This window comes from Lytechinus variegatus, chromosome 2 (genome assembly GCF_018143015.1).
Source record: "Lytechinus variegatus isolate NC3 chromosome 2, Lvar_3.0, whole genome shotgun sequence".
Lineage (NCBI taxonomy): Eukaryota > Metazoa > Echinodermata > Echinoidea > Temnopleuroida > Toxopneustidae > Lytechinus > Lytechinus variegatus.
Window position 1 is genome coordinate 66,955,980 of NC_054741.1, and position 23,751 is coordinate 66,979,730.

A 23,751-nucleotide genomic window follows, 5' to 3' on the forward strand; every position below is an offset into this window, starting at 1 on the left:
GCTGCCATAATCCAAATGTGACTGAGTTTTTAGTTTCCCTTTTTATGATGATGGGAAATTGTGTCTTGTTTTGGACTGGACATTTGTAAATCTACCCTTTGTATGGAGAAGGTTGACTTATCGCCCAGGTGATTTGTACATTCGATTGCACAATCTGATCATTGTGATTATTAGAAATCTGCTTTACACTCGATCACTAATGTATTTGTTATATGGCACAGGGTCGATAAGATCACACAGGAGGCGCGATAGCTCAATCGGCAAAGCGGGGGATTCGTATTCCGGTGACCCTGGTTCGATTCCCACTTGGTGCGCTAGTGCCCTTTGGGAAGGCATTAATCCTCAGTACCAGGTCCTTCGGAGAGGACCTTAAGCCATCGGTCCTCTGGTTGCTTGCTTACAAGCAGCAATCAGGGAAAAAAATCATCACCAAACAGTTGATTTGTTTGTTGGATTGTGTTTAGTGGTCAATCAATTCCATTGTAAAAATCTGCCTTCCAGTCAATTGCAAAGCTTTATATTACAAGACCAATCCTGTGGCAGAAAGAATCTAATGAAGTGCAACTGAATTAAGTGCAAGTCATTTGTCAACTTACCAGAATCCTGCATATTAGAGTTGCAATTTTATTTTTTGTTTCTGAGATTGGCCCCAGATGATGTTGCTTACAGGTGGTAACTTTTACATTGGTGAACTACATTACTCAAAAAAAGTTAAGGACCACTTTTTAAAACGTATGTAATTTTTTTATACAAGGTGTTTTATTTCTGGAAATACCTCAGTACAACTGTCCTGAATGTCCTTAAACACGCTATAATCAATTTCACGCATGGGTGGTTTCAGTTGTTGCACACTGTCGCTCTCATCACTGCACATCCTGAAAAGTGGGTTCACAGGGGTATCAACTATCGACATGAAGAGGAAAAAATGAATGTCTGAGTGTCTTTCAGGCAGCCTAGTATCGCGTATGACCTCCTCCTGCAGCAATAACGGCTTCACAGCGCTGTCTCATGGAGCTAATGAGGTGATTAATGTCTCTGACGACCAGTGCATCCCATGCAGCCTCCAGAGCCACACCCAGCTGCTGCAGTCCAAGTGGATGGGCTTCGAGCTGCTGGATACTTCTCCCCATCATGTCCCAGACGTGCTCTATCGGGTTCAAGTCCGGGGACCTCGCTGGCCACTCCATACGCTCAATTCCATGGCCCTCAAGGAACTCGGTCACCACCCTAGCTCGGTGGGGACGGGCATTGTCATCCATCAAAATGAAGTTTTCACCCACATTTTCAGCAAATGGCACCACAATAGGTTCGAGGACTTCATCCCTGTACCTCACTCCTGTCATTGCTCTCCCTGGGACCACGTAGAGACGAGTACGGTTGTCATAGGTGATGCCTCCCCACACCATGATGCTGCCTCCCCCATAACGGTCATGTTCTGCAATACAGGGGTCAGCAAATCTCTCTCCTGGTCGCCTCCAGACTCTCAAACGTCCATCATTGTGGTCAAGGGAAAATCTGCTCTCATCTGTGAACAGAACTCTACGCCATTGCTGTCTGGTCCATCTGACATGCTGCCGAGCCCAGTTGAGACGAATTCTTCTGTGAGCAGGGGTGAGTGGGACACACTGAGCTGGCCGTCTGGCATTCAAATTTGCTCTGTGAAGTCGGTTACGGATTGTTTGAGTGGAAACAATCACTCCAGTTGCTGCAGTGAAGTCATTATTGAGGCGGCGTGCACTGTGAAAGCGGTTGCGGAGACTGAGATTCGTCAAGTAGCGATCATCTCTAGGGGTTGTTGAAACTGGTCGGCCACTACGGGGTCTCTCAGAGTATAGCCCTGTCTCTCGGTGTCTTTCACTTGCTCTGCTAATGACACTGTGTGACACGCCCATCACTCTGGCTACTCTTCGCTGACTGAGGCCAGCTTCGAGCATCCCTAGGGCTCTGGCTACATCTGTTTCACTTAGGTGGTGTCTTGGCATTGCCGTTGTAGGCAAGTTGTTGATTTTAAAGACAGCAATTGCTTTGGAAGCCACTTTTATATGGGCCCACTGCAATGATGTGAGAAACATGGTGAAAGAACTGCATGTCTGAAATTGATTTCATTGTGTTTGAGGATATTCAGGACACCTGTATCCTGGCATTACTGTTGTCAGCAATTTGTTGATTGTAAAGACTAAAGACAGAAAATGCTTTTGAATCCACTTTTGTACCACTTCACAATGGGCCCGCTTTTCAGGATATGCAATGATGTGAGAGACATCATGCAACAACTGAAACCAAATTGATTACAGTGTGTTTGATGGCATTCAGGACAGCTGTATCTTGGCATTGCTGTTGTCAGGAAGTTGTTGATTGTAGAAACACCTTGTATATAAAAAAAAAATTACATACATTTTAAAAGTGGTCCTTAACTTTTTTTGAGTAGTGTATTAAAGATACAGTGACTTGCATGCAATCTTCCAAGCCATGATGCATACACTTGTAAATGTAGACAAGTGTGTATTTATAATTTTTCATAAATATTATTTTTAATCTTTTTTTTTAATGCAGATGATACCATTTTTGAAGGGACACCCTTCTGCTGACAGATTGGATGACTCTCGTACGATCTTTCAAGCCATGATGGAGCGAAGATCAGGTAAATGTAGTACAATATTGGCTATACACATTTCATCTACAACCACTTGGTCTAATATCTAGGTGGGCTATCTTTATGTGGGATAAACCTTTCAAGCTGATGTTTCATTTTATCTGGCACATCGTCCACTTCTCCCTATTGCTGAAAGCCGTCTGATGCTTGTGGTTCTTATTTATTATTCTTAATTATTATGCCCAAGAATATTTAATTCTTGGGATGTAATCTGCTGGTTTTGAACATTTTTGCTTCACTCATATTGTACGGCGAAGATATCACTTTTTTACCGTTACAATCTTACAAATCTAATGATAAAGGTATTACAAATACAGTAGAACATTTCATTTCATAAAAGGGATTTTCCTGTGAAGCAGCCCAATGCTAGGACAGGAATGCCAAACTATCCCTGGATGATGACTGTATATACAGAGATTCACTGCCTTCTGAGTATGGTCCCCCTTTAACCACTTCCATTATGTGATTTGCATTTACCTTTTTTACATCCAGCCAAACTTCAGGTTTTGATACTACTGGGCTTAGACTACCCTAACCAGCCTCCTCATTTTATTCTCAACCTCCAATGGCAAGGGCAACGTAACTCAAACAATGATCTTCACATCAGGGTAAGTATCATCAGTTTAATTTATAATTTTAAGTAATAACACAAAGGTCAGTGATTGATCGCATGCTTTATTTTTACGTTTGATTGTACTTTGTAGTCAGTGCAATCAACAGTAAAAGAACGTTCTATGATAATTGCTAAGCTTTGTGTTACGGGCCCCTGGTTGAAGCCAGATTCCTTCGTAGGTGACAACAGATGGGTTCATGAAGTGAAATTTTGATGCTCAAAAATTAAAAATGGCATGAAATGGGAATTTTTTAATTGTATATTGAATGATTTCAAGTTTGGTGGTGTTGGAAACACAACTCAGATTGCCTTCTCCAGATCAAAAACCTAATGAGCTATGAAGAATAATCCATATCACATTTTAGATAGAAAAAACACATTGAGAGACTTTTTAAAGTCCCAGATTCATTTTAAGTTTGATGTTGAGGTGATGTAAAAGTTGTCCCAATACCACCACTAAAAGGTGAGCACTTGAAATCAACCACGAAAGGAGTGAACATGATGAAAAAGATGGCAAGATTTAAGGAAAGGGATAACGTCACAACTGGTTGATTGAGCTTAACGTTTGTGCCCTTGAGGTAGCAGTTGATCAACTCTTCAGTTACAATCCCATTTCAATCACTAAATTCCTTTAACTCTAAAAAGTCCAGGGAGCGGAAACTGTCCTTTGAGGTTCTTTGTGACAAATCTATAACGCAAAAATAATTTGACCGAGGTAGATTCACCTGTACATACAGTTTTGTTTTTAAAGTGGACAGTAATGTTTTCTTCTTGTGTATCTTGAACAGGACATGGAAGCAGAGTTGAACATCCACTACGGAGAGCTGATCGGCAAGAAGACCGTCAATTACCTGATGACAAACCAGCTCCAGAGGGTTCTCATGTGTCTTGATGTGTACCTTGAGACTCAGCAAGGACGGAGAAGGGACCAACAGGGTGCGGGCAGTACTGAAGGACCATCAGAGTTTGTCATGGAGAAGATGTACACAAGAGTTACAAGGTGAGCTTGTTGAAGGGAGGGTAGGGGAGTGGTGATTAAATGAACGGGGTGCATTGGTAAGTCAGAGTGTCAATCGCCAATTACCAGGCATACTAAAAGCCCCCAGTTAGAAATTTCAATTAAAAAAAACACACAAACCACATTGGTCTATACTGAAGGCTGGAGCAATTCTCCCAGCAGCAAATACCGTGTATTTATTCTGGGAAAGGTGCGAAGATATTTTGAACTTTTTATTCTTTTATGTCATTTAGGAACACAAGTCCAAATAGTCACTTTCCAGGTGATATCAACATTTGTGAACATCAGTTTCAAATTGCAGCAATATTGACAGAAATGGATTGCAGATTTAGAGATAGAAATCAAGTTTGTTTGATATGCTGCTTCAGCCTAACTTCTTTGTTATAGTGCACTTGTGGCCATTATTAATACCAAATATTATGTATTAGACATAAGGTCAAATCTAACACATGATTATTGTACATGTATGTAATTGTTGCATGAAGTTTTTTTTTCCTGGAAAACATTGCTTACATGTAATTTCTTTTTTTTTTCTTTCAGGGGAAGAAATCGATCCAAACCATTCAAGTACAACTCTCTGCAAGGATACTTTATGCAACGTTTATAAGACAACATTCCAGTCTAATTGTGTTATTTTAAAGTGGTTAAAAACCAGCTGTCTGCAATCCGAACCATTTCTTATTTTTCCAAATTTCTTTAGCTCTTGGCTCCAAAGGAAGCGAAACTATTCTCTAAGAATCACAAATTACATCGATTTGGAAAAAAATTTGGTGGTGGTGGTGATTTTGTACCCAATTGATTTGGATTTGTGAATGTTTGTAAGCAAGAAAGCAGAGGACCGAAGGCTGATGAAAATAAATGCCTTACCAAGGGGCACTAATAACACACTAATTTGCAATCATACCCATTGGCGGCGGAAACCAAAAATTTTTTTAGGGGGACACAGGCAAAAAATATCGACCAAAAAAAAAAAAGGTCATCAGCAAAAAATTTAGGGGGGATGATGATGTCTCTATTGTTATCAAGTTTCATTTTTTAAATGGTAATAGGTAAAAGAAGGCTGATTAGTACTACCGTAAAGCTCTGGAAGTAACGTTTCATTCTAAATTTGAATTAGGTTTGTTTATGTAAGTGAAGGTAGCCCAATATGCCTCAAACTTGCAGCAATCGCTCTTGCCCAATACAGTACATCCTCAAGATGACTCTCATATTCCCCCTCTACTTCATTTGCTTCCTCCAAAAATAGAAAACCCGTATAGAGGCATTGGTTAACATCAATTTGACTATTTAAATATTGAGTTGTAAGGCCCTGATTGTTGCCTGTTCCTCTGATATATTGTATAAGCCCTGAATTTAGTGCTTCAAATAAGTGAAAATGTACAAATGACTGGAAACACCATTGCAGTTTCAGGAGAGAGAAATTCAATAAGTTTCATTGAGACATCTTGAATATGATGCTTTTTCTTCCCCAAGATATTTTTTGTATGAACAAAACTGAATACAGAGCTGCCAACCTGAACAAGAACATTTCGGTAATTTCAAAGCTGAAAATCAGTATTTCCGAAGAAGTGCCGTAGAATAACAAAGAGAATTGAAACTTCAAAAATCAGTATTTTTCTAATTTTTCATGGCTAAATAATGAAAATGAGTACTACTTGGCAGCTCTGGGGCCCGTTGCAGAAAGAGTTGCAATCAATCGCAACTCACTCGCAACTTGATTTTCAACCAATCAACAGCGCGTATATGGGTCTTGCGATTGAATTTTGGGTTTGTGTTCAAACGCAACTCTTTCTGCTACGGGCCCTGTAATGTTTAACTTTTAATAATTTTGTATACTACTACTCGGCCCTTCCCCCCAACCCACCACCACCACACAGACATACACGCCTGTTAATATAAATGGGATCGGATTTGGGATCAAAGAAAAATTCAACATTATCTAGACTTCATGGAATCATTGTCACCTTTTCTGTGAATCTGTCATTCTGATTAATTTTATACCATGTGTAGATATTTTCATGTTCATTTATTGACTTTGTGGAGATAATCTTTGTCTTGACATACACACAAATCATGAGGCAAAGCCACTGTAATGTTGTGTTTTCATCTTTATTGAACATAAGTTTGTTCACAAGTACATAATTTACATTTGTAAATACATGTATCATGTTATGTACATTCAAGTCTCAAAGGGTTTACAATAAAATGAAATCAAAATGAACTCTTTAAACAGCATGTTGCATTATTTTCTAATTTTATACATAAGTGTGAGACAAAACTGAAAGTACAGTAGTGAGTACCTATGATGAATTTCATAAGGAAATAGAGAGCTTGATTGAGAAATTGTGTTGTCATTTCAGGTGATAAACATGAAATATAGCAGAGATAATGAAAGAGAGGGGTTGTCACAAAGTGAGATGTGTAATTTTCTTTTAATGAAAGTGACAGTGTACACTCAAATATTGAAACAAGAGATTGCTCGTTTGTTTTACTTGTTACATAACCTGGGCCTCGTAATACAATGCTTTATGAACTGTTTGCTTTTCATGGTTGTTTGCACATAACTTCTAGTGTAATAAATCACTAAAATGATCAAATGATCAATCAAGAATTTTTTTTTGATTACACAAGAAATCAATTTTTTTACAGATTTGTTTTCATTTACAATCATTAGGAATGGTATAAATAGTATTGAGGCAAAAATCAACAATCGGGGAGCTTTATTTATATTAGTACATATTAGCAAAAGTATGATTTCATTAATAAATAAAATAATTCATTTAAAATAAAATATGATTTCAGTGAAATTTACCAATGAAATCCTGTAGATAACATCATTGTCTACCATCATGCAAAGTTTCGCCATGATGGCATGATAGCGGCAGAGATCTTAAGTGACAAGAATCAATGTACCCCGGGATTATTGGGCCCATTTTCTGAAGTTCTGGTTTAATCTAAACTCTGGTCTAAGTTGTGGTTTAACTATGGATAGCCAATTGTGACATACATTTCTAACAGAGAGGATCATAGTATCTCATTTGACTCTCAAATCATTAATTGTCTGGGAAGATTAAATAGATAATTGTCTTCACCATCAAAAAATTATGAAAGAGCACAGTAAACATAAGAAACACCATGTGAACAAATTCTGACATGTTTGGCTTCCCATAATTTTAGCACAGAGTTGGACCACGGTCTAAATTAAACCAGAGTTCAGAATACAGTCTTTAGGGTGAAAATTGTGAGCAGGAACATGGCCTATATAGATAGCTCAATACTAAGTGAGACTTGTCCTAAAATTTTCATATTGGTGCTGTGCAGAAGAAAACTTGAAAAAATCCATTGTCGCAGATATAACCCTGAAGTATTGGCATAAATACGGATATCTATATTTATTCAACCTACTCCACAATGATTCTTGGCCATTTCGTCAACGGTCATCTGAACCGATGTCACACATACAACAGTGCAAACCATTTTCAGAGAAAATCTACTTCAAAGTCCACACTTTGTTCCCAAGCCTTACATTTTCATTGCTGGAAAAATACATGGTTGGAAAGAATAAGACAATTGCTTCATTAGTGCTTCACGATGGTATCTTTATTTTTACACCAAAGAATCAGTGAAAATATTGCAAAAGAGCTACATGATTGTAATTTTGATTTGAGCGGTTTAGATTTTCCCTGTACAAAAATGCCACTTGGGATACAATAACCCTGGCAGCAATTTCAATGCACGCAATCAAGCAAAACCTATCGCTCTTTCATGTACGCAAAGTCAATGCAGTGCAGATACAACAGGCTGACCGCGCATTTGCATATTATGTGCATGCAACTGTTGTTTGACACATTTCCAATGGGTTTTGCACATGTTATGAACAATTCATATGGCATTCCCATGAAAATCCATGAAAATAGTAAAAAAAGAATTAATGTCTTTACACTTGACTTGTAAAACATGACCTGATATTTACAAAAGGTAAAAAAAATATATTTGAACAAGATGTGGAAAACAGTCATTAAGTTTTAGCTAAAATCCTTGCAATGTGAAGTTTTTAAAAAGAGAGAATGAATCAGCCCCAACCACAAGTCATTTCAAGGTAAAAATTATGCTTATTTTTGTCCTTTTTTCCCCAAGAAATGTTTGGTTGTCATTTGTGGTTGTTGCTGTCTCAGGCAGAATTTCTCAGCACAATAACATATCTTGGTCAACTGCAGTGAAACTGTTGCAAACGCCATGTATAAATAATGAAATACCAAATAAAAGTGACACTTATTTATATGCTGATGATAACATTGTTCAGAATATGCAAGGAAGAGAAATTCTGATGGAGTGGAAAATAGAAGATTGGAATAGAGATGGGGGTGATGAGAGATAAAGAAAAAGTGGAGAGAAGAAAATAAGGAGTGACAAAAATAAAAATTGATTGAAAAATAACATTACTGATCCATAGAATATTCAAGATTTGAATGCTACAATAATACAATTCACTTTGTTGAATCTCTTTGCCACAACTTTAGACAGGTTTCAATGAATTAAACATCAAACCAGAATTGGAAGTCATTGTTATTCTGCCAAATTATACCATTAATGTAAAAATACAGCCATTTCCATTGTCTCTTTCAATGATTCTGAAAGTAGACCTCAAAATAAATATTATACTACAAAACATCCTTGTCATACATGATGAAAGAGCTTTCACTTATATCAATTACATTTCATCCGAGTTCAAAACTGAATAGGAGCACTGAAAGAACATTTCAACAACTCTTATTTTTGTGAAAATGAAGGTTCATCCTGGAAACAAGTTGGGTCTGATCAAAGCAGAAAATCTATCAAAGATTAACAGAGCTGCGAAATTTTTTAAAAACGGGGGTTTTTTTCGGTGACATGTCACAAAAATCATGCGAACTGCTTTTCCACATGTCATATTACATAAATCCATTATTGAAAATGATTTCATCTGTAAATTCATATATCAGACCTACTATTTCTGACATGCTTCTAGGAGAAAACTATTGTCATGAATCATTAAAGGATGGGAATTTCTGGAAGCAATATTGCATGGTATATTGGTAGCTGGCCACATGTTTCTAACATAATAAAAAATTCATAACTCGAATATATTTTTTTTCATTTTAGTCAAATCTTTATTGGTCCTTTGGGGGTGTTTCTCAAAAGCAATTTGCAGTCAGGCAGAATTTCCATTGCCCCCCCCCCCAGAAAATTTAGGATTTTGTTAAACAGCATCTCAACTTTAGCACCATTCTGGTTGAGTGAACAATATTTTGTGTTCAATTCCCAGTATAGAGGCAGTAAGGACAGACCCTTAGATATAAACCACACTGATATTTACACTATAGTACATCATTCACACAGTATCAAAAAAATGGTTATGTAGAACGTTTCCTGATCTTATATTTTCCTTTCTGCATCTGAGTGACATAGATCCTCATCTTCTGATTGTCAAGGGTCTTCTTCACCCATATCTGTAAAAAAAGAATAAAATAAGAAAAAAAAGCAATGTATAAATTAACTTTCATGTTTTGATTCTGAATCAGATGACACAATAATAATGCCACTTGTTTAAACGCACATATCCACTCTGCAGAGTTCTCTAGGTGCTAATTGTCAGTCTTACCTTGGCTCCAGCTGGCTACCTTGCAAGCATACGGGTGTTTAAAGGATTTGATATTCTTGCCTGCCACATATCCTTTTACCTAACCTGGGTTGAGTGCAGCACAATGTGGATAAATCTCTTGAAGAGAATGGCTGGGATTCAACCCATGACAATTATTCTGATCTTTATGCACTTCAACAACATTCAAAACTGGACTGATTATTTTTGTAAAGATAAATTTGCATTCGCCATCCTTATTAGGCCAGATATTGTCGTCCACATGCTCTTAAAATTCATTCCCAACCCCCCCCCCCCCCCCCCGATATGTACTATCCTCCATGACATATGTACATGTATGAATCATGAAAATGAAGGAGTACTTTTCCAGGAAATTTACATACGAGATTAGATGAATTATTGTTTTAAAGCTATTTGTACAAATTCTAGATGCCTCACACATATTTACTTCAGTGATGAAAAACAAAAAAAAACCCTAAAAATTGGTCTTCAAATGAAGGAACAAGTTAGAAAGAAATTACCACAGCCAGTAACATGATGTATGTCGAATTTCAAATATGTTTCAATTTGTCAAGGGGAAATGGTATGCATGATCCCCCTTCTCATTATTGTTAGTAATCACTTTCATTCTACACATAAAATAACTTAATATCAAAATTCACTTTACCTCAATCTGGCCGATGGAGGTAACAATTGCGCTGACTTTGCCCATATCCTTTGACTCCACATAGACATTCTGGCCCCTGTGGAACCACCGCTTCTCATAGAACAGTTTCCCATCCTCGATCCGGACATTGTACTTGTGGTTGCTGTTGCTCCCTGCAGAGTGGCTACCACTAGAAGTTGTGGTAGTGTTGGTGCTGCCAGTGGCAGTGGTAGTGCTGCCGGTGGTTGTGCTACCGGTTATGTTGCTTGCTGCTCCACTGCTGCTGCCGTGGTTGTGATGGCCATGGTTGGAGTGAGATTTCATGCTAGTCTTCGGTTTCCACGCTACACAAAATGGAGCAATAATAAAGCACATCAAACATAGATGCAAATAAGCATAGGTGTAGGGAGGCTTGGATGTGCTTTCCCCTTAATATCATTTGGCTTATTTCTAGTATCGGTGGGCTTGACACCAGTGACTTCTTTATTCATCAATGACCTAATTTGTCAGTTTGTTTTTCCATTAAATATAGTTCAATCATGTATAAAATAATAAGGTATTTGCACATGAATCAAATATAATAATACATAGAAAGGGGAATTCATTTGATTGGGACTACTGAATGCAGAATCTGATAGAGAAGAGTATGACAATCTCCATATTTAAAATCATGTCAACAGCTTCCCCCCCCAAAAAAAAAAAATGTTTTTATAATAATAATATGCACTGTAAGGATAAATCATAATAATGAAAGAATCTTTTAATATCAACTTCATTTATATTGTTTGATTTATTTCATATGCACTGCATAATATGTATATTCATTTCCTCTTTAATTATACTTCTGCCAGAAAGAAATAGAAAATGAAATATGACAACATGAGAATCAAGCTACATATCAATTACTGAAGCATGTTAGCAAAACAATGCCTAGAAAATGAGATAAGGGGATAGAGTCACCCACTGCGGAGAGAAAGACCTCATCTACACATGCAATGAGAATTTACAGACACAGTATTAGTAGTGAATAAGTATATCCATGGTAAGTATACAGATGGATGCTATGTTATTTTTATACAGATGGATAAAAAGTCAGCTGAAAATTAAAGTAAATAGGGGTGACATTAAAACAATCATTAAAGGGCACACAAAATAATAGGAAGCACATCACCCGTGAAAAAGAAATATTAAACTTGAAACCTAACAACTAAGCCAAGATAAACGGAGATCAAATGTGTGATCAAGCTACAATTGCTCCTGTCTTGAATTTCTCTGAAAATATTGTTTCATTACAGTTAAGGGTGTGATAGTTTTTCTCTTTTCTTGTTTAGAAAACTATGATTAGGATTAAATTATAGCTTTCATGTTATGTTCATGTTTGGCTTAATGTGCAATTTTTCTCAAGGATTAATTGCTGTAAGAGTAAAAATTCTGTAATCAAATAAACATGTGTTTACACGAATATGTTTAAAGCAATTTTTGGTTCAACATGCAACTTACATAATGTTGCATAATTTTGTAACCGTGTACCCGGCATCGCAAATTCGTTCTCAAAAGTTGCGCGAGACTTGAAAGTAAACTGCCAACAGCACAGTTTAAAAAATTTGTGCGGCAGATTTATCAAGAAAAATGTTGAGGGGCAGACTCCACCCCCCCAAGATTTTTTAAGGTTACTAACTATTAAATCTTAATACTCCTTCCCTGGAATCATCACTACACCACTCCCTGAAGTAGGAAATGAATGGTAGTTAACTTTCACATGAGAACATAACCAAATATCTAACAAGAGGGACAAAATAAATTGTGTTTCTATGAACAAAAACCTCCATGCTCTGAATAACAAGTAACTATTGCGACAAAGGGGGTCAATGCACGTTTGGTCTGAAACCACTAGATCTAATATCCACACGGGCTGTCTTCATTTGGGTTAAACCCATTGGCCCGTATTCTGAAGTTGGGTTTAACTTAAACTCAGGTTTAAAGTTGTGGTTTAAGTATGGGAAGCCAAAAGTATCAAATTTTTTTATTAAGTTGTATGTTTCTTATGTTTGCTGTGCTCTTTCCTGATTCATCGATGATGAAGACAATAATCTATTTATACTTCCTACACGATTATGAATGATTTGAGAGCCGAATGAGCTGAAAGTATGATATCTCTACTGTTAGTGATTATGTTACAATTGGCTGTCCATAATTAAACAGCAACTTGAAACCTGAGTTTACGTTAAACCCGACTTCAGAATAGGGGCCATTTGGTCCATTTTTCTATTTATCTTACTGGCTATTGGCCTAATGAATACTAAAGGTTATATGAAATTACTATTTGGTCTAAACCAAGGCGAACAATTGGGCAGGGCAAGTAGGACTAAATACTTTAGCCAAAAGGATATTGGATAAACTGGTAATAGAAGTATATTAACTGGTTAAAGGCCCATATTCTGAAGTCGGGTTTAACTTAGGCCATGGTCTAACTCTGTGCTAAAATTATGGGAAGCCAAAAGTGTCAAAATTTTTATTAGTATATTTCTTATGTTTACTGTGCTCTTTCCTGATTCATCGATGGTGAAGACAATCATCTATTTATACTTCCTACACAATTATGAATGATTTGAGAGCCAAATGAGGTGAAATATTATATCTCTACTGTTAGTGTTTTATGTAACAATTGGCTATCCATACTTAAACCACAACCTGAGTTTAAGTTAAACCCGACATCAGAATAAGGGCCTAAGAATTTTGACCATGTGGAGTTTGATTTGACCAAGTGGCAACAGATAAGAGAGCTCCATAACACGAAGCATAACGCTTGATCTTTGGCTGATTTGATTACACAGATCACTTGTAATCAAGCTCACAAATCAACTTTACGATCAACATGCTAACGTTTGTGTTACAGAGCTCCAGGGGGTTACTAGGGAGGCAGGCAGGCCAAGAACTTACAGGATTTAGGCTTCCATGGTGATGACTTCTCTGCTGATTTCCGCATGGACCCTGCCAAGAGAAAGGGCACTTGTCCGGATAGTGCATGTTTTTGTTGTTTTTCTTTTCATATTTCTCATTTCCCTGGATAATCTTCTTAAAACTTACTATTAAGGCTGTATCTTATTGCATATTTGGGTATTGGATTAAACCAGCTGTTAACAACATGAAATCGCAATATACTTTCCCCAAGTAACTTGAAGTGATGTTCACATATGACTTATTTTTATACAAGACTAACAGGTGTAGAAGTGGAGGAATACATGTATGATATTGGTTAGGGGACAGGCAAGGGAGGTTGGGATTAGAGTAATGAAGATATATTTGTGTTTTATAGCAAATACAATGTAGATTTCTCATCTGAAGCACATTAAAATCCAAATTGTTTACAATATCAAGACAGGCAATATATCATTGGCTCGTTATTGTCTATTCATTGAAGTTTTGATGTCACAGTTTATATTTTAATATTATCGAAATATCATGCAGCCCTTACTTCGTTGTTCATATAATCATCAGTACCTACTAGTACATGTAAGTTTTCCAAAAAGCATGAATTCCATGCCCAGTGACAAAAAGGGCATACGGTTCCCTTTCTAAATGTATAAACTATTAAAACTTAGTAACTGAAAAATTAAATCTTCATAGAAGAGATTTACATGGTGGTATGCAGTATTATTTTTTCTATGGTGAAGGCAAATGGTGGATTCTTATGATTGATAGGAAAAGACATTTTACACGAACACATGCATCAACACCCTCACACACTCAGGAGAAAAGCTGAACAGTTAAAACATAACATTGGGGAAGTAATCATTTTTCAAAAATAACTTTCTCTCATTTTTTTGATCTAGTAATCATGAATAGATGAATAACTGAATAACTCTTCATGATTGATTGTAGTCCTACTGCCCATCTTTCCCAATGCTTTCCTTAATAAGGTTAATTCACTCCAAAGCACATAGAAAGGTTGAAAAGGATATCTAACCGCTGAGATAAAAACCACGTAATAGGTAGACTGAACCTAGTTTCCAATTTTGTCAATCGGGCAGATAGTAAACTTTGAAATCAAGAAATGATCAACAATTCACAGAAAACACCACCTCTACTTGAACTATTGTTACATGTAGATGAATTTGATGGCAAGATGAGAAAATAAGAGTTTGAAGGTCACCATTAAAGGGGAAGTTCACCCTTAAGAAAACTTTGTTGTAAAAATAGCAGAAAAGTTAGTAAAAAATATTGGTGAAGTTTTCAGGAAAATCCGTTAAAAAGTAAGAAAGTTATTAGAGTTCAAAGTTTTGGATTTGTGACGTCATAGACATAGACGAGCAGCTGCCCCATTTGTTATGTAATATAAAATGCATGAATTTCAAATTTTATATGGTTCCTGATGACTTAATTTTGTTTTCTATTCATGATCGGGTGTGAAATGATTTGTCTATTGATATACAATAGGTAGAGTGAAAAACATTTTCAATTTTCTGAGAAAATGACATTTATTTGATTTTTTACCATTCGCTCTGTATGAATGCTGCTCGCATATGATGTCACAAATCAAATAATTGAAATTATAATAACTTTTTAATTATTTGATGAATTTTTCTCAAACCTTCGGCAATATTTTTTATTATTTTTCTGCTATTTTTACAATAAACTTTTTGTCAGGGTGAACTTCCCCTTTAAAGCATGAGATGTACAGACTGCACCACATCTGAAACTCTAATAAGTCTCCAAATTGGCCTTGACACATTATTGTATCTCATTTTGGTCAAACTTCATGACTTCAGACTGAAGACAGAGGAAAAATCACTCTGTGATGCAAATTTTGCAAGAATTGATTTCAATCCGCAAGGATTATTTGGGCCCATGAATACAGAGAACACTGCCCAGCGACTTACTATAGGTTTTGTGCAGGCTTGTTACATCTATAATATCTTGTGATACAAATGCACCCTTTACCAAGAACATGCAGTTTACACAACAAAAATCATCATGCTTATTAAAGTCGTAAAAATTTGAAAATGTACCTGATTTCTTGGTGGTCCCACTCTTGGTCTGTATGAAATATAAGAATAGAATAGAGAAGAGTCAATTCAATACCTTTCATATGAAACAGGAGAAAATAAATATATTCAGGGTCTGGTAACCCAAAGCTAAGTATTTGATTGCGGGGCTAATATACAATAATACTATCAATAAAAGCTAAGATACAAAGCACCTAGCAACAAGTTGAATACAAAATGGTTGAATTCTTCATATGACAAGAATCATAAGATTAGTTTCATGACACTGCACAGGAATCCTGCGAGAAAAGCTTCTGATTGAAAATAGTACATACCTTAGTAAGGGCCTTGAGATCAGCTGCAATCTCATCGTCGTTTAAAGTATAGCAGAACTGACGTATCCATTAGTCAAGGATGAAAATTATAGTAGATTTCCATTAACTTCTTAATATTATTTGGAATTGCAAAATAAAGTGATATATAAATTTTTAGTTCAGTTTTAGAGTTCTTATATAAGTAGCAACCTTCTTTAGACTGAAAATAATTCTCTATAAGAATTTTTTTTTCAGAAAATATGAGGTTAACAGCATTGTCAAATCTTAAATGCAGATTTGTCGGGTTGTTCTCACAATTTTAAAGTTTTGAAATTAAAGGTTCCCACTGATTTATTATGTGCATTCATATTTTCTGAACAATTTGCCCCATTTTATGCAATAATGACTTCCTTAATTAATTCTCTTATTAGATGAAAACAGCACAAAAGGATATCAGGAGTAGGCTTCCTTCTCTTTTCTGGTAGTGGAATAGGGTCGTTTGGTCTCCGCCGTAGTTTCCTTGTGATAACTGGTTTAATCTCCATCGAATCTGGAGAGAAAAAGATATGAGAGAGCAACAATATTGTCATATGTGTGTTGTGTTTACAAAGTCACTCAAATTGAAAGGCAGGTCACAAGGTATTCTGTGCATTAGAAGCAAATCTATGTCAGGAGAGCGTTTCATTAAGAGTTTCGTCAGTGATCTGTTTTCTGACTAATTTGCTCTCAGCCAATCAGATGCAAGGATTTTCAGTAGCTTATAACATCTGCTAGTGAAAGTCAGTGTTAAACTTTTCATGAAACACTCCCCAGGAATACGCTGTCACATCATATAAGGTTGTGCTCAAAAGTTTATGAATCTCACCACAAGCTGGACTCTTTCGTGCTGAGTGTTGATTGTAGACAACAACACTACAATGTTCAGCAAGCCCAAAGAAAAAAACTTTATTGAATGTAATATTTCATCACCTGACTTCACAATTAAATATCTAAAACATGGCATAACTTTGAACACTTTCAATAAGTTCATTTTCTGCTGGGGTTCACTAACTTTTGAGCACCATGTAATTGGACAAACAGATCGCTTTGTTTTATCTCTTCTTTTTCTTCTTAAACAAATGTTCACACTGCTTCCAATTACATGATAATTGCAATTAAAAATGATTTTGACATTTTAGTTAAACCTAATATTTGGTTAGGTTCACCATATAAAAACCCATATGCTACAACAAGATTTTTCAATAATTCAAATCAAGCTTAATAGCTTGCAAGACTCTAACAGGAAATATTTTTTCCAGCTCAATTTATCTTCAGTTTTAAAAGTGATAGGATCGAGTAATATTCCTACACGTACCTCCTGTTAGCTCCATTGACTGATGTTCAATCTCGATCATCCTCCTCCTATCATCAAGATCTAGTAACAGAGTCTCCATGAGATCAACTTTCTTTAACTACAGACACAAAAGTACACATTGAAAGATAAAGAGGATTGATATGAAAGATGGATAGCTAAAATAAAAGAAAGCGGTGCATCAGCAGTGGTGTCTTCTGTCATGGCCCACCAAATACTGTGTGGAAAATGTATCCACACACAGATGGAAGATCTCAAAATGGTAAAGCCTCCTGTGGTGGATGGAGGAATACACTCAACAGTTTTAAAGATATATCGTACAGAGATAAAGAGATAGCATTACATTTACTTTTACAGGATGTGAATTAGTCTTTCTTACCTCAAAGTCCTTGCCAGCATTTTTCTGATCCTTTAGATATTCTCTTTCCACAAGCTCCATCTGAAATGAATCAAGAAAAAGATTTTCTCTTATCAATATTGACAAGTAACATCTCTTTCATTTCCTGTTGATATCATAGAACACTAATGTCCTTTATAAAGAATCAAATCACCAATATACCAAGGCCAGGGCAGTGTTTCATAGCGCTTTTGTCATTACAAAAGACTTTCTACACAACTGGTGACCTGTTCTTGTCCTTATTAGATTTGTATTTTCTTTTCTAAATACTGATGCTTCAACAAAGTCTTATTTCAAGAACCATCATCAAATTTTGACAAATGATCTTTGCATTCATTAATATGCTTGTTTTAGAATTTTAATATACAGAGAAGACTGAGATCAGATTAAGCTTATTGGAACCACAAGAAAGTGTCATTATTATTCTTTTCTATAAGTCTTATTTCAAGAACCATCATCATCAAATTTTGACAAATGATCTTTGCATTCATTAATATGCTTGTTTTAGAATTTTAATATACAGAGAGGACTGAGATCAGATTAAGCTTATTGGAACCACAAGAAAGTGTCATTATTATTCTTTTCTATAAGTCTTATTTCAAGAACCATCATCAAATTTTGACAAATGATCTTTGCATTCATTAATATGCTTGTTTTAGAATTTTAATATACAGAGAAGACTGAGATCAGATTAAGCTTATTGGAACCACAAGAAAGTGTCATTATTATTCTTTTCTATAAGTCTTATTTCAAGAACCATCATCATCAAATTTTGACAAATGATCTTTGCATTCATTAATATGCTTGTTTTAGAATTTTAATATACAGAGAAGACTGAGATCAGATTAAGCTTATTGGAACCACAAGAAAGTGTCATTATTATTTTCTCTAGTTATATCAACATGAAACCCTATATTTTAAACTCTGCCTTTAATGTTTTCATATACTGTATTCAATAGACTCAACTTTTTCTGAGCTAGATTTGTAACATTGACTTATTGAATGTCTATTTTAGAGTAGTTTTGTAATATCTGATAATACTCAAAATACTACATGTACATTCCAAGCTGACAGTATCAGCCTTGCATCGGCTAATTGCCACTCTGTGTTTATCATCAGAGCATTTCACTTAAGTTTACTTTAATACAAGTTTGTATGATAAGAAGTTGAAGCAGCATACCTCCACTTGCTTAGCAATCTCTGCCATGCGTAAACGCTCTTTGAATTGTTGCTCCATCTTCTTGAGTTTTTTGTTGAGTTCGGGGTGCGTTCCATCCATCACTTGCTGAAGTTGTTTCTTCAATGTTGCCAATTTCTCTTTGTAAATCCTGAGAAGTATCAATAAAAATTCGAAAGAAAATATCAGTGATGATTATCCAAACCCCCATCCTATCATGACAAACTTATGTGAGAATTAGGAACATATTTATAAATGAAAATAGCAGTTTCCTTTTCATTACCAACAGCCATCAATATTGCAATGCAGTGCCCCATATATAAAAACCGAAGTCTACCAGATCTTCACTTCAAGATCAAAGTAGTCTCTGTCAATTGTCATTTGCATTAAAAGAAAGAAAAGAGCTCGCTTGCCACTACAGGTATATCATGGGAATGTAGTACCCAACACACAAAAAATGCCTTGCAAGCACTGACATAAATTCAAGCAGCATACCTATTTTCAGGGGGGTATGAACTTTGTTTCATAGCCCTTCATGACAAGTATAACCTCACGTGTATTGCAAATCTCCACTTGAAGACCAATGTATGTGACAGAGACTTGCATTCAATGAAAACTATAATACTGCACTTTATGGACAAAGGGTTCAAAATCTATAAAAAAAAAAAGAATAGACTCATAGGAGAAAGTATAAACGGTACAAAGACGTCTTCTGCAGTGTCAGTAAACATAGAATATGATTGGGAATGTAATACATCATTTGCATGAATGAAACATTAAAGCCTGTGGTAGGCTTTTGAGATAACCCACAATCCTCTCATTATGAGAAAAGACAAAAGCACTACGAAGTATTATAATTTACATTTCCTCAAGAAGCTCACTGGTTCTTTTTAAAAGCAAAGTAATTGCAAACTTACATGTATTCATGTATAAGTTATATCTATTTTTATGTTGCCATACAATCTGTCAAAGGAAATACATCTTATAAAAAAGGTGAGTGACCCAGGTTTCCCTTATGAAACAAGAAAACAAAGAAAGGTGAGAAACATTCTAAAATTACGATATTCTCACAAAGTAAAAGTTGACCATGGATTCAAAGAACATATGATTTGAAATCCCAACACCTTTGGAAAAAAAATTTAACAAGAAAAGAAGCTGAAATCTAACAAAATCTGTATGTGAGACAAGATTCGTTATGCTCTAATAAATACCCCAAATTAGAGAATACTTCTTGAACTGATAAGTAAAAACAGAATGTGCCCTTTTTCACTTAAAATATTTTCTATGGTCAAACTATGTGAAAAATTAGAAATTGTCACTTTTATCTGAAAATTGGCTTTCTTGGCTTGGTAAAAAATACTAGTTGCCGAGCAATAATCGGGCAAAAAAGTTTTCAACTTACATTTCTTTCATCTCCGTGTACTCCTCTTCAAGTTTAGCAGCATCTGTTTCACTAGCATCCTCAGTATCTGAAAACAAGCATTTTTTTTACATGTATATATGGTTAGAGTTCTAGGGAAACTCAATGAACTCTTGATTTAACCACAATGCCCTATGACTCCAATGGATCTGATTCAAAGTTGTTGTTCTTTCAAAAACAAAAGCTAAAGGAGTTCAAAATCATTGATTCCATAACTTATTCTTGGGCTCCACTCCACTTCACTACCACTACACTACTGCTACACTATGCTACATGTACATGTACATCTACCCAAACATCAAGGTACAAAGATGGGATTTTATGCGGGGAGATAAAACTCATGCGACAACACCTCTAAAACCATCGAGATCATTTCATAGAGCAATACATTGAACATAATTTCAAGGACTTCCATGGTGTTGCCATGAAAATCTAGATATGGGACTACAATATTTACCGAGTTTAAATTCATATCAGAGTCGGGCAAGAGGTGAATATTCTTCATTTTTCTGATGGTTTTTAACTAAATCAAAATAATTTCAAGGAATTATGGAAAATAGATGGCCATTTCATGGATTTAAAGATGCAAAATGTGAAATTTCAGCAATTTTTTTTTGGAGCGCGATTTTTTGTTCTCCTAATTTTTTTAATCGCGGTAGGAGCGCCGACGCGATCGCGCTCCTCAAAAATGAAGGTCTGCTTTACCCCTTCAGAATCATGATGTAATTTTTCACACACAAAAATAATTTTTTGTGGAGGGGCATGCAGTATGCGGCAAGCATGGTAAGTGCAATGCAAAGAAAACGATTTTATCATCTTCATAATTTTCATATTTGGAATAGCAAGTGCAAATTTTTCTTGATTTTATTTCCTCTCTAGTTGTCATTTTTAAGCACTGAAATACAGGTGTCCGGTAATAGGATTACATGTAGGATACACTGGCATATGTACGGGCGTCTTCTCTTCTTTTCTTTCACGCTAGTTTTAACGTTTCTTAGTTTGGGGCTTACCTAGGAAGTCGACCATGCAAAACAAGGGAGACCAGGACTGGAGTAGATTGACATTGAGGCAGTGAAACCTCAAAAAAAAATACATAACCTTGGTCTCGATCAGCCATTTTGTTTTGAATTTTGAAAGAAGTATCGCGACAGAACTTTTCTGGGGGTTTTCAGGTTCCAGTCTGTGTCTCGATGCCAGTATTTGCGTGTCACGATAGACCTCCATTCATCCATATTGTGATATGTCAAGTGCATAATTTCTGTTTCCGCATTTGATTAAGATTATGATGGTGGTCCCAAAGTCTTCGGACCTAACGATTTGAGTTAAGATTTTACATGAGTTTCTTTTTATTTCACAAAATCTTTCAGTTGATAATTTTCCTCATATTATTATGAGTAAATGAACCAAACATCTCATAAAAATTTGAAAGAAATATATTATTTTCTTGGAAAAATATCGGGCAGTCATTTCCAGATTGAACCAAAAAATAATTTGGTACCCCATGTCTGCGCACCCATTCACTCAAACAGCTGGCAGCCGTCTGTTTCGAGGAGTTTTTTAACATTTTTTTTTATTTCTCCTTGTACACAGACGGCTCGCTATCGTGCAGCCACCATTAGGGGACTTGCAATGCAAAATCCCCCCGTCGGGGCTTTTCAATTTTTGTCTTTAATGAATAAAAATTTCGAAAATTATAGTGACCAGAGTGCAAATTTATATTCCCTCTTGGCATCAATTGCCAAAAAACGGAGAAAAATGAAGTTAAAAGGAACAAAAACAGTGACTTACCTCGGCTGTCGCACAAATTCACTTCCCCGTTTTATCCGATCTTAACTCTTAAGTAAATAAACATATGGCCATTGAGTCCCCTGTACAGATCGCGCAAGAACTTCGGTCTCTGTATTTGGTGAGTGAAGCCAACGAAGTTCAGCTGAACAACCAACAAAACAGAGACCGAAGCTTTTGGTCTACCATTCACTTTGCTCACGATTCTGGGATTTTGATGAAAAAAATGCATTTTTTGAGGCCGTCAAATGAAATTCCAAAAATTCATTACTTTTCGACCATTTTAAATCAGATTTTTTGAATTCAATGAATATCTATTCTATGACTAAAAACTATTGCATGTAAAGTCTGTGGTTGTCCCGTATCTTCTTTAACTTTCTTTGATTCGCGCAGAAACGCGTGTGCGCAGACACTGACTGCACTCATCCTACGAACGAGGTTATGGGGCCTGGGCTGGGGTACTGCGCAGACTTGGGGGAACTTGCCATACTATTATTATTATCGAGACCCCAAATCTACCTAATCTACCGCAGTGACTGGCAGTGTCTCCCTCGTTTTGCACCGTCGTCTCCTGGGAAGCGGGCCGGAGCTCCCCGGACCCTGGCCCTGCCTGGGTTAGTTTTGCCCCGACTCCCATCCCGAGTTTTACCATGTTTACCTTCATCTGATTCTTGTTGTGCAGTTGTCCGTTTGTCTCGAATATCCTCACTGTCGCTGAATTCATATTCTCGAGCTGGATCAACGCCGTTCGGCAGGGATTTATTTCCCAACATGATACTCATATCTGGGTGAAAATCACTAATATTATCTGAAATAATGCAATAATTATATTGATATCGCCGTTATTTTGTTACCGAACAACAAAAAAATTGACGCCGGTCGACCTTCTTCAGTTGCAATTGAGCGACTATTAACGTAGGTGAATTAGGAGACCAATAAATGTAACAAAATTTTTGTGCGGTGTCTTCAAGGAAATAAAACCAATACTAAATCATGTACAGTATACATGTATATAGTTAGTTAGTTAGCTAGTTAGTTAGTTAGTTAGTTAGTTAGTTAGTTAGTTAGTTAGTTAGTTAGTTTAGTCCAACGAAGTTGTAGGATTGAGCATGTGCATCGATCAAAGTAGAATGTCCATTACGGCTCGGCTTCAGACAAAATTAGATGCACTACTTGTGTTGACAGGGGTATCGCCGGGGGTATCGTGGATAGAAAAAAAAAATTGTTTGAATATCCTATAATTCATGTATTCCATTCCTCTTTAGCAATATCATCAAATGAGACTCACGTACAGTTCACACACTTAGCGTCTCAGTGTCTAAGACCATATTCTCAACACTCCTGCACAGGTTAGACATCCCACACCTATCCACTCAGTCTAAATACAATCAGTGAGCGCACAAGCATAGGCTCCGCAGTAGGCCTAACTACATCTTCTAGAGACTGTTCCACACATCTATCACTCGGTTAGCAAAGAAAAATAAAATGGTTGTCGAATTGATTTGGATGTGGCCATGTGGGAACATAATAAATAAAATGGTTAATTGCGCAAAAAATCCTTTTCCTATACTCCATTTTTTTTTCTTTTTCTCTTGTACCCCAGCCTCTCGATCGATGCTCCCTTAATATGTCTAATATTATGTTAATAATGTTATGTTAATAATATGTTACAAAAGTTAAAGTTCGTGCTTTGCTCTCGCATTATTAGTGTACTATTAAATCTATCCCTTTTCATGTGGAAAAAACTCGACACC

General features: G+C 36.2%; 2 protein-coding genes across 3 annotated transcripts in view; one reads left to right on the forward strand and one right to left on the reverse strand.

The window, feature by feature from the left end:
* The window catches only part of LOC121408723 (THO complex subunit 5 homolog), a 20,664-nt gene extending 12,841 nt beyond the window's left edge, over positions 1 to 7,823 (forward strand). The window contains exons 13-16 of the mRNA XM_041600330.1: positions 2,554 to 2,641; positions 3,146 to 3,261; positions 4,055 to 4,266; positions 4,825 to 7,823. Of these exons, the coding sequence (XP_041456264.1) occupies positions 2,554 to 2,641; positions 3,146 to 3,261; positions 4,055 to 4,266; positions 4,825 to 4,891 (483 nt within the window). The 3' untranslated portion in view covers positions 4,892 to 7,823. The remainder of the gene's footprint in view (positions 1 to 2,553; positions 2,642 to 3,145; positions 3,262 to 4,054; positions 4,267 to 4,824) is intronic.
* LOC121408724 (sin3 histone deacetylase corepressor complex component SDS3-like) lies at positions 6,384 to 22,836 on the reverse strand. Of its 2 annotated transcripts, XM_041600331.1 has the most exons (11): positions 22,656 to 22,836; positions 20,195 to 20,261; positions 18,796 to 18,943; positions 17,598 to 17,657; positions 17,222 to 17,318; positions 16,322 to 16,417; positions 15,889 to 15,950; positions 15,578 to 15,605; positions 13,509 to 13,559; positions 10,590 to 10,912; positions 6,384 to 9,773 (listed from the first exon to the last, which is right to left on the reverse strand). In XM_041600331.1, the coding sequence occupies exons 1-11, from the start codon at positions 22,777 to 22,779 to the stop codon at positions 9,678 to 9,680; spliced, it is 1,152 nt and encodes a 383-aa protein (XP_041456265.1). In that variant the 5' UTR covers positions 22,780 to 22,836; the 3' UTR covers positions 6,384 to 9,677. The 2 variants fall into 2 exon arrangements, with proteins under 2 accessions (XP_041456265.1, XP_041456266.1); XM_041600332.1 differs by lacking the exon at positions 13,509 to 13,559.
* Between the last annotated feature and the right edge of the window lie 915 nt (positions 22,837 to 23,751).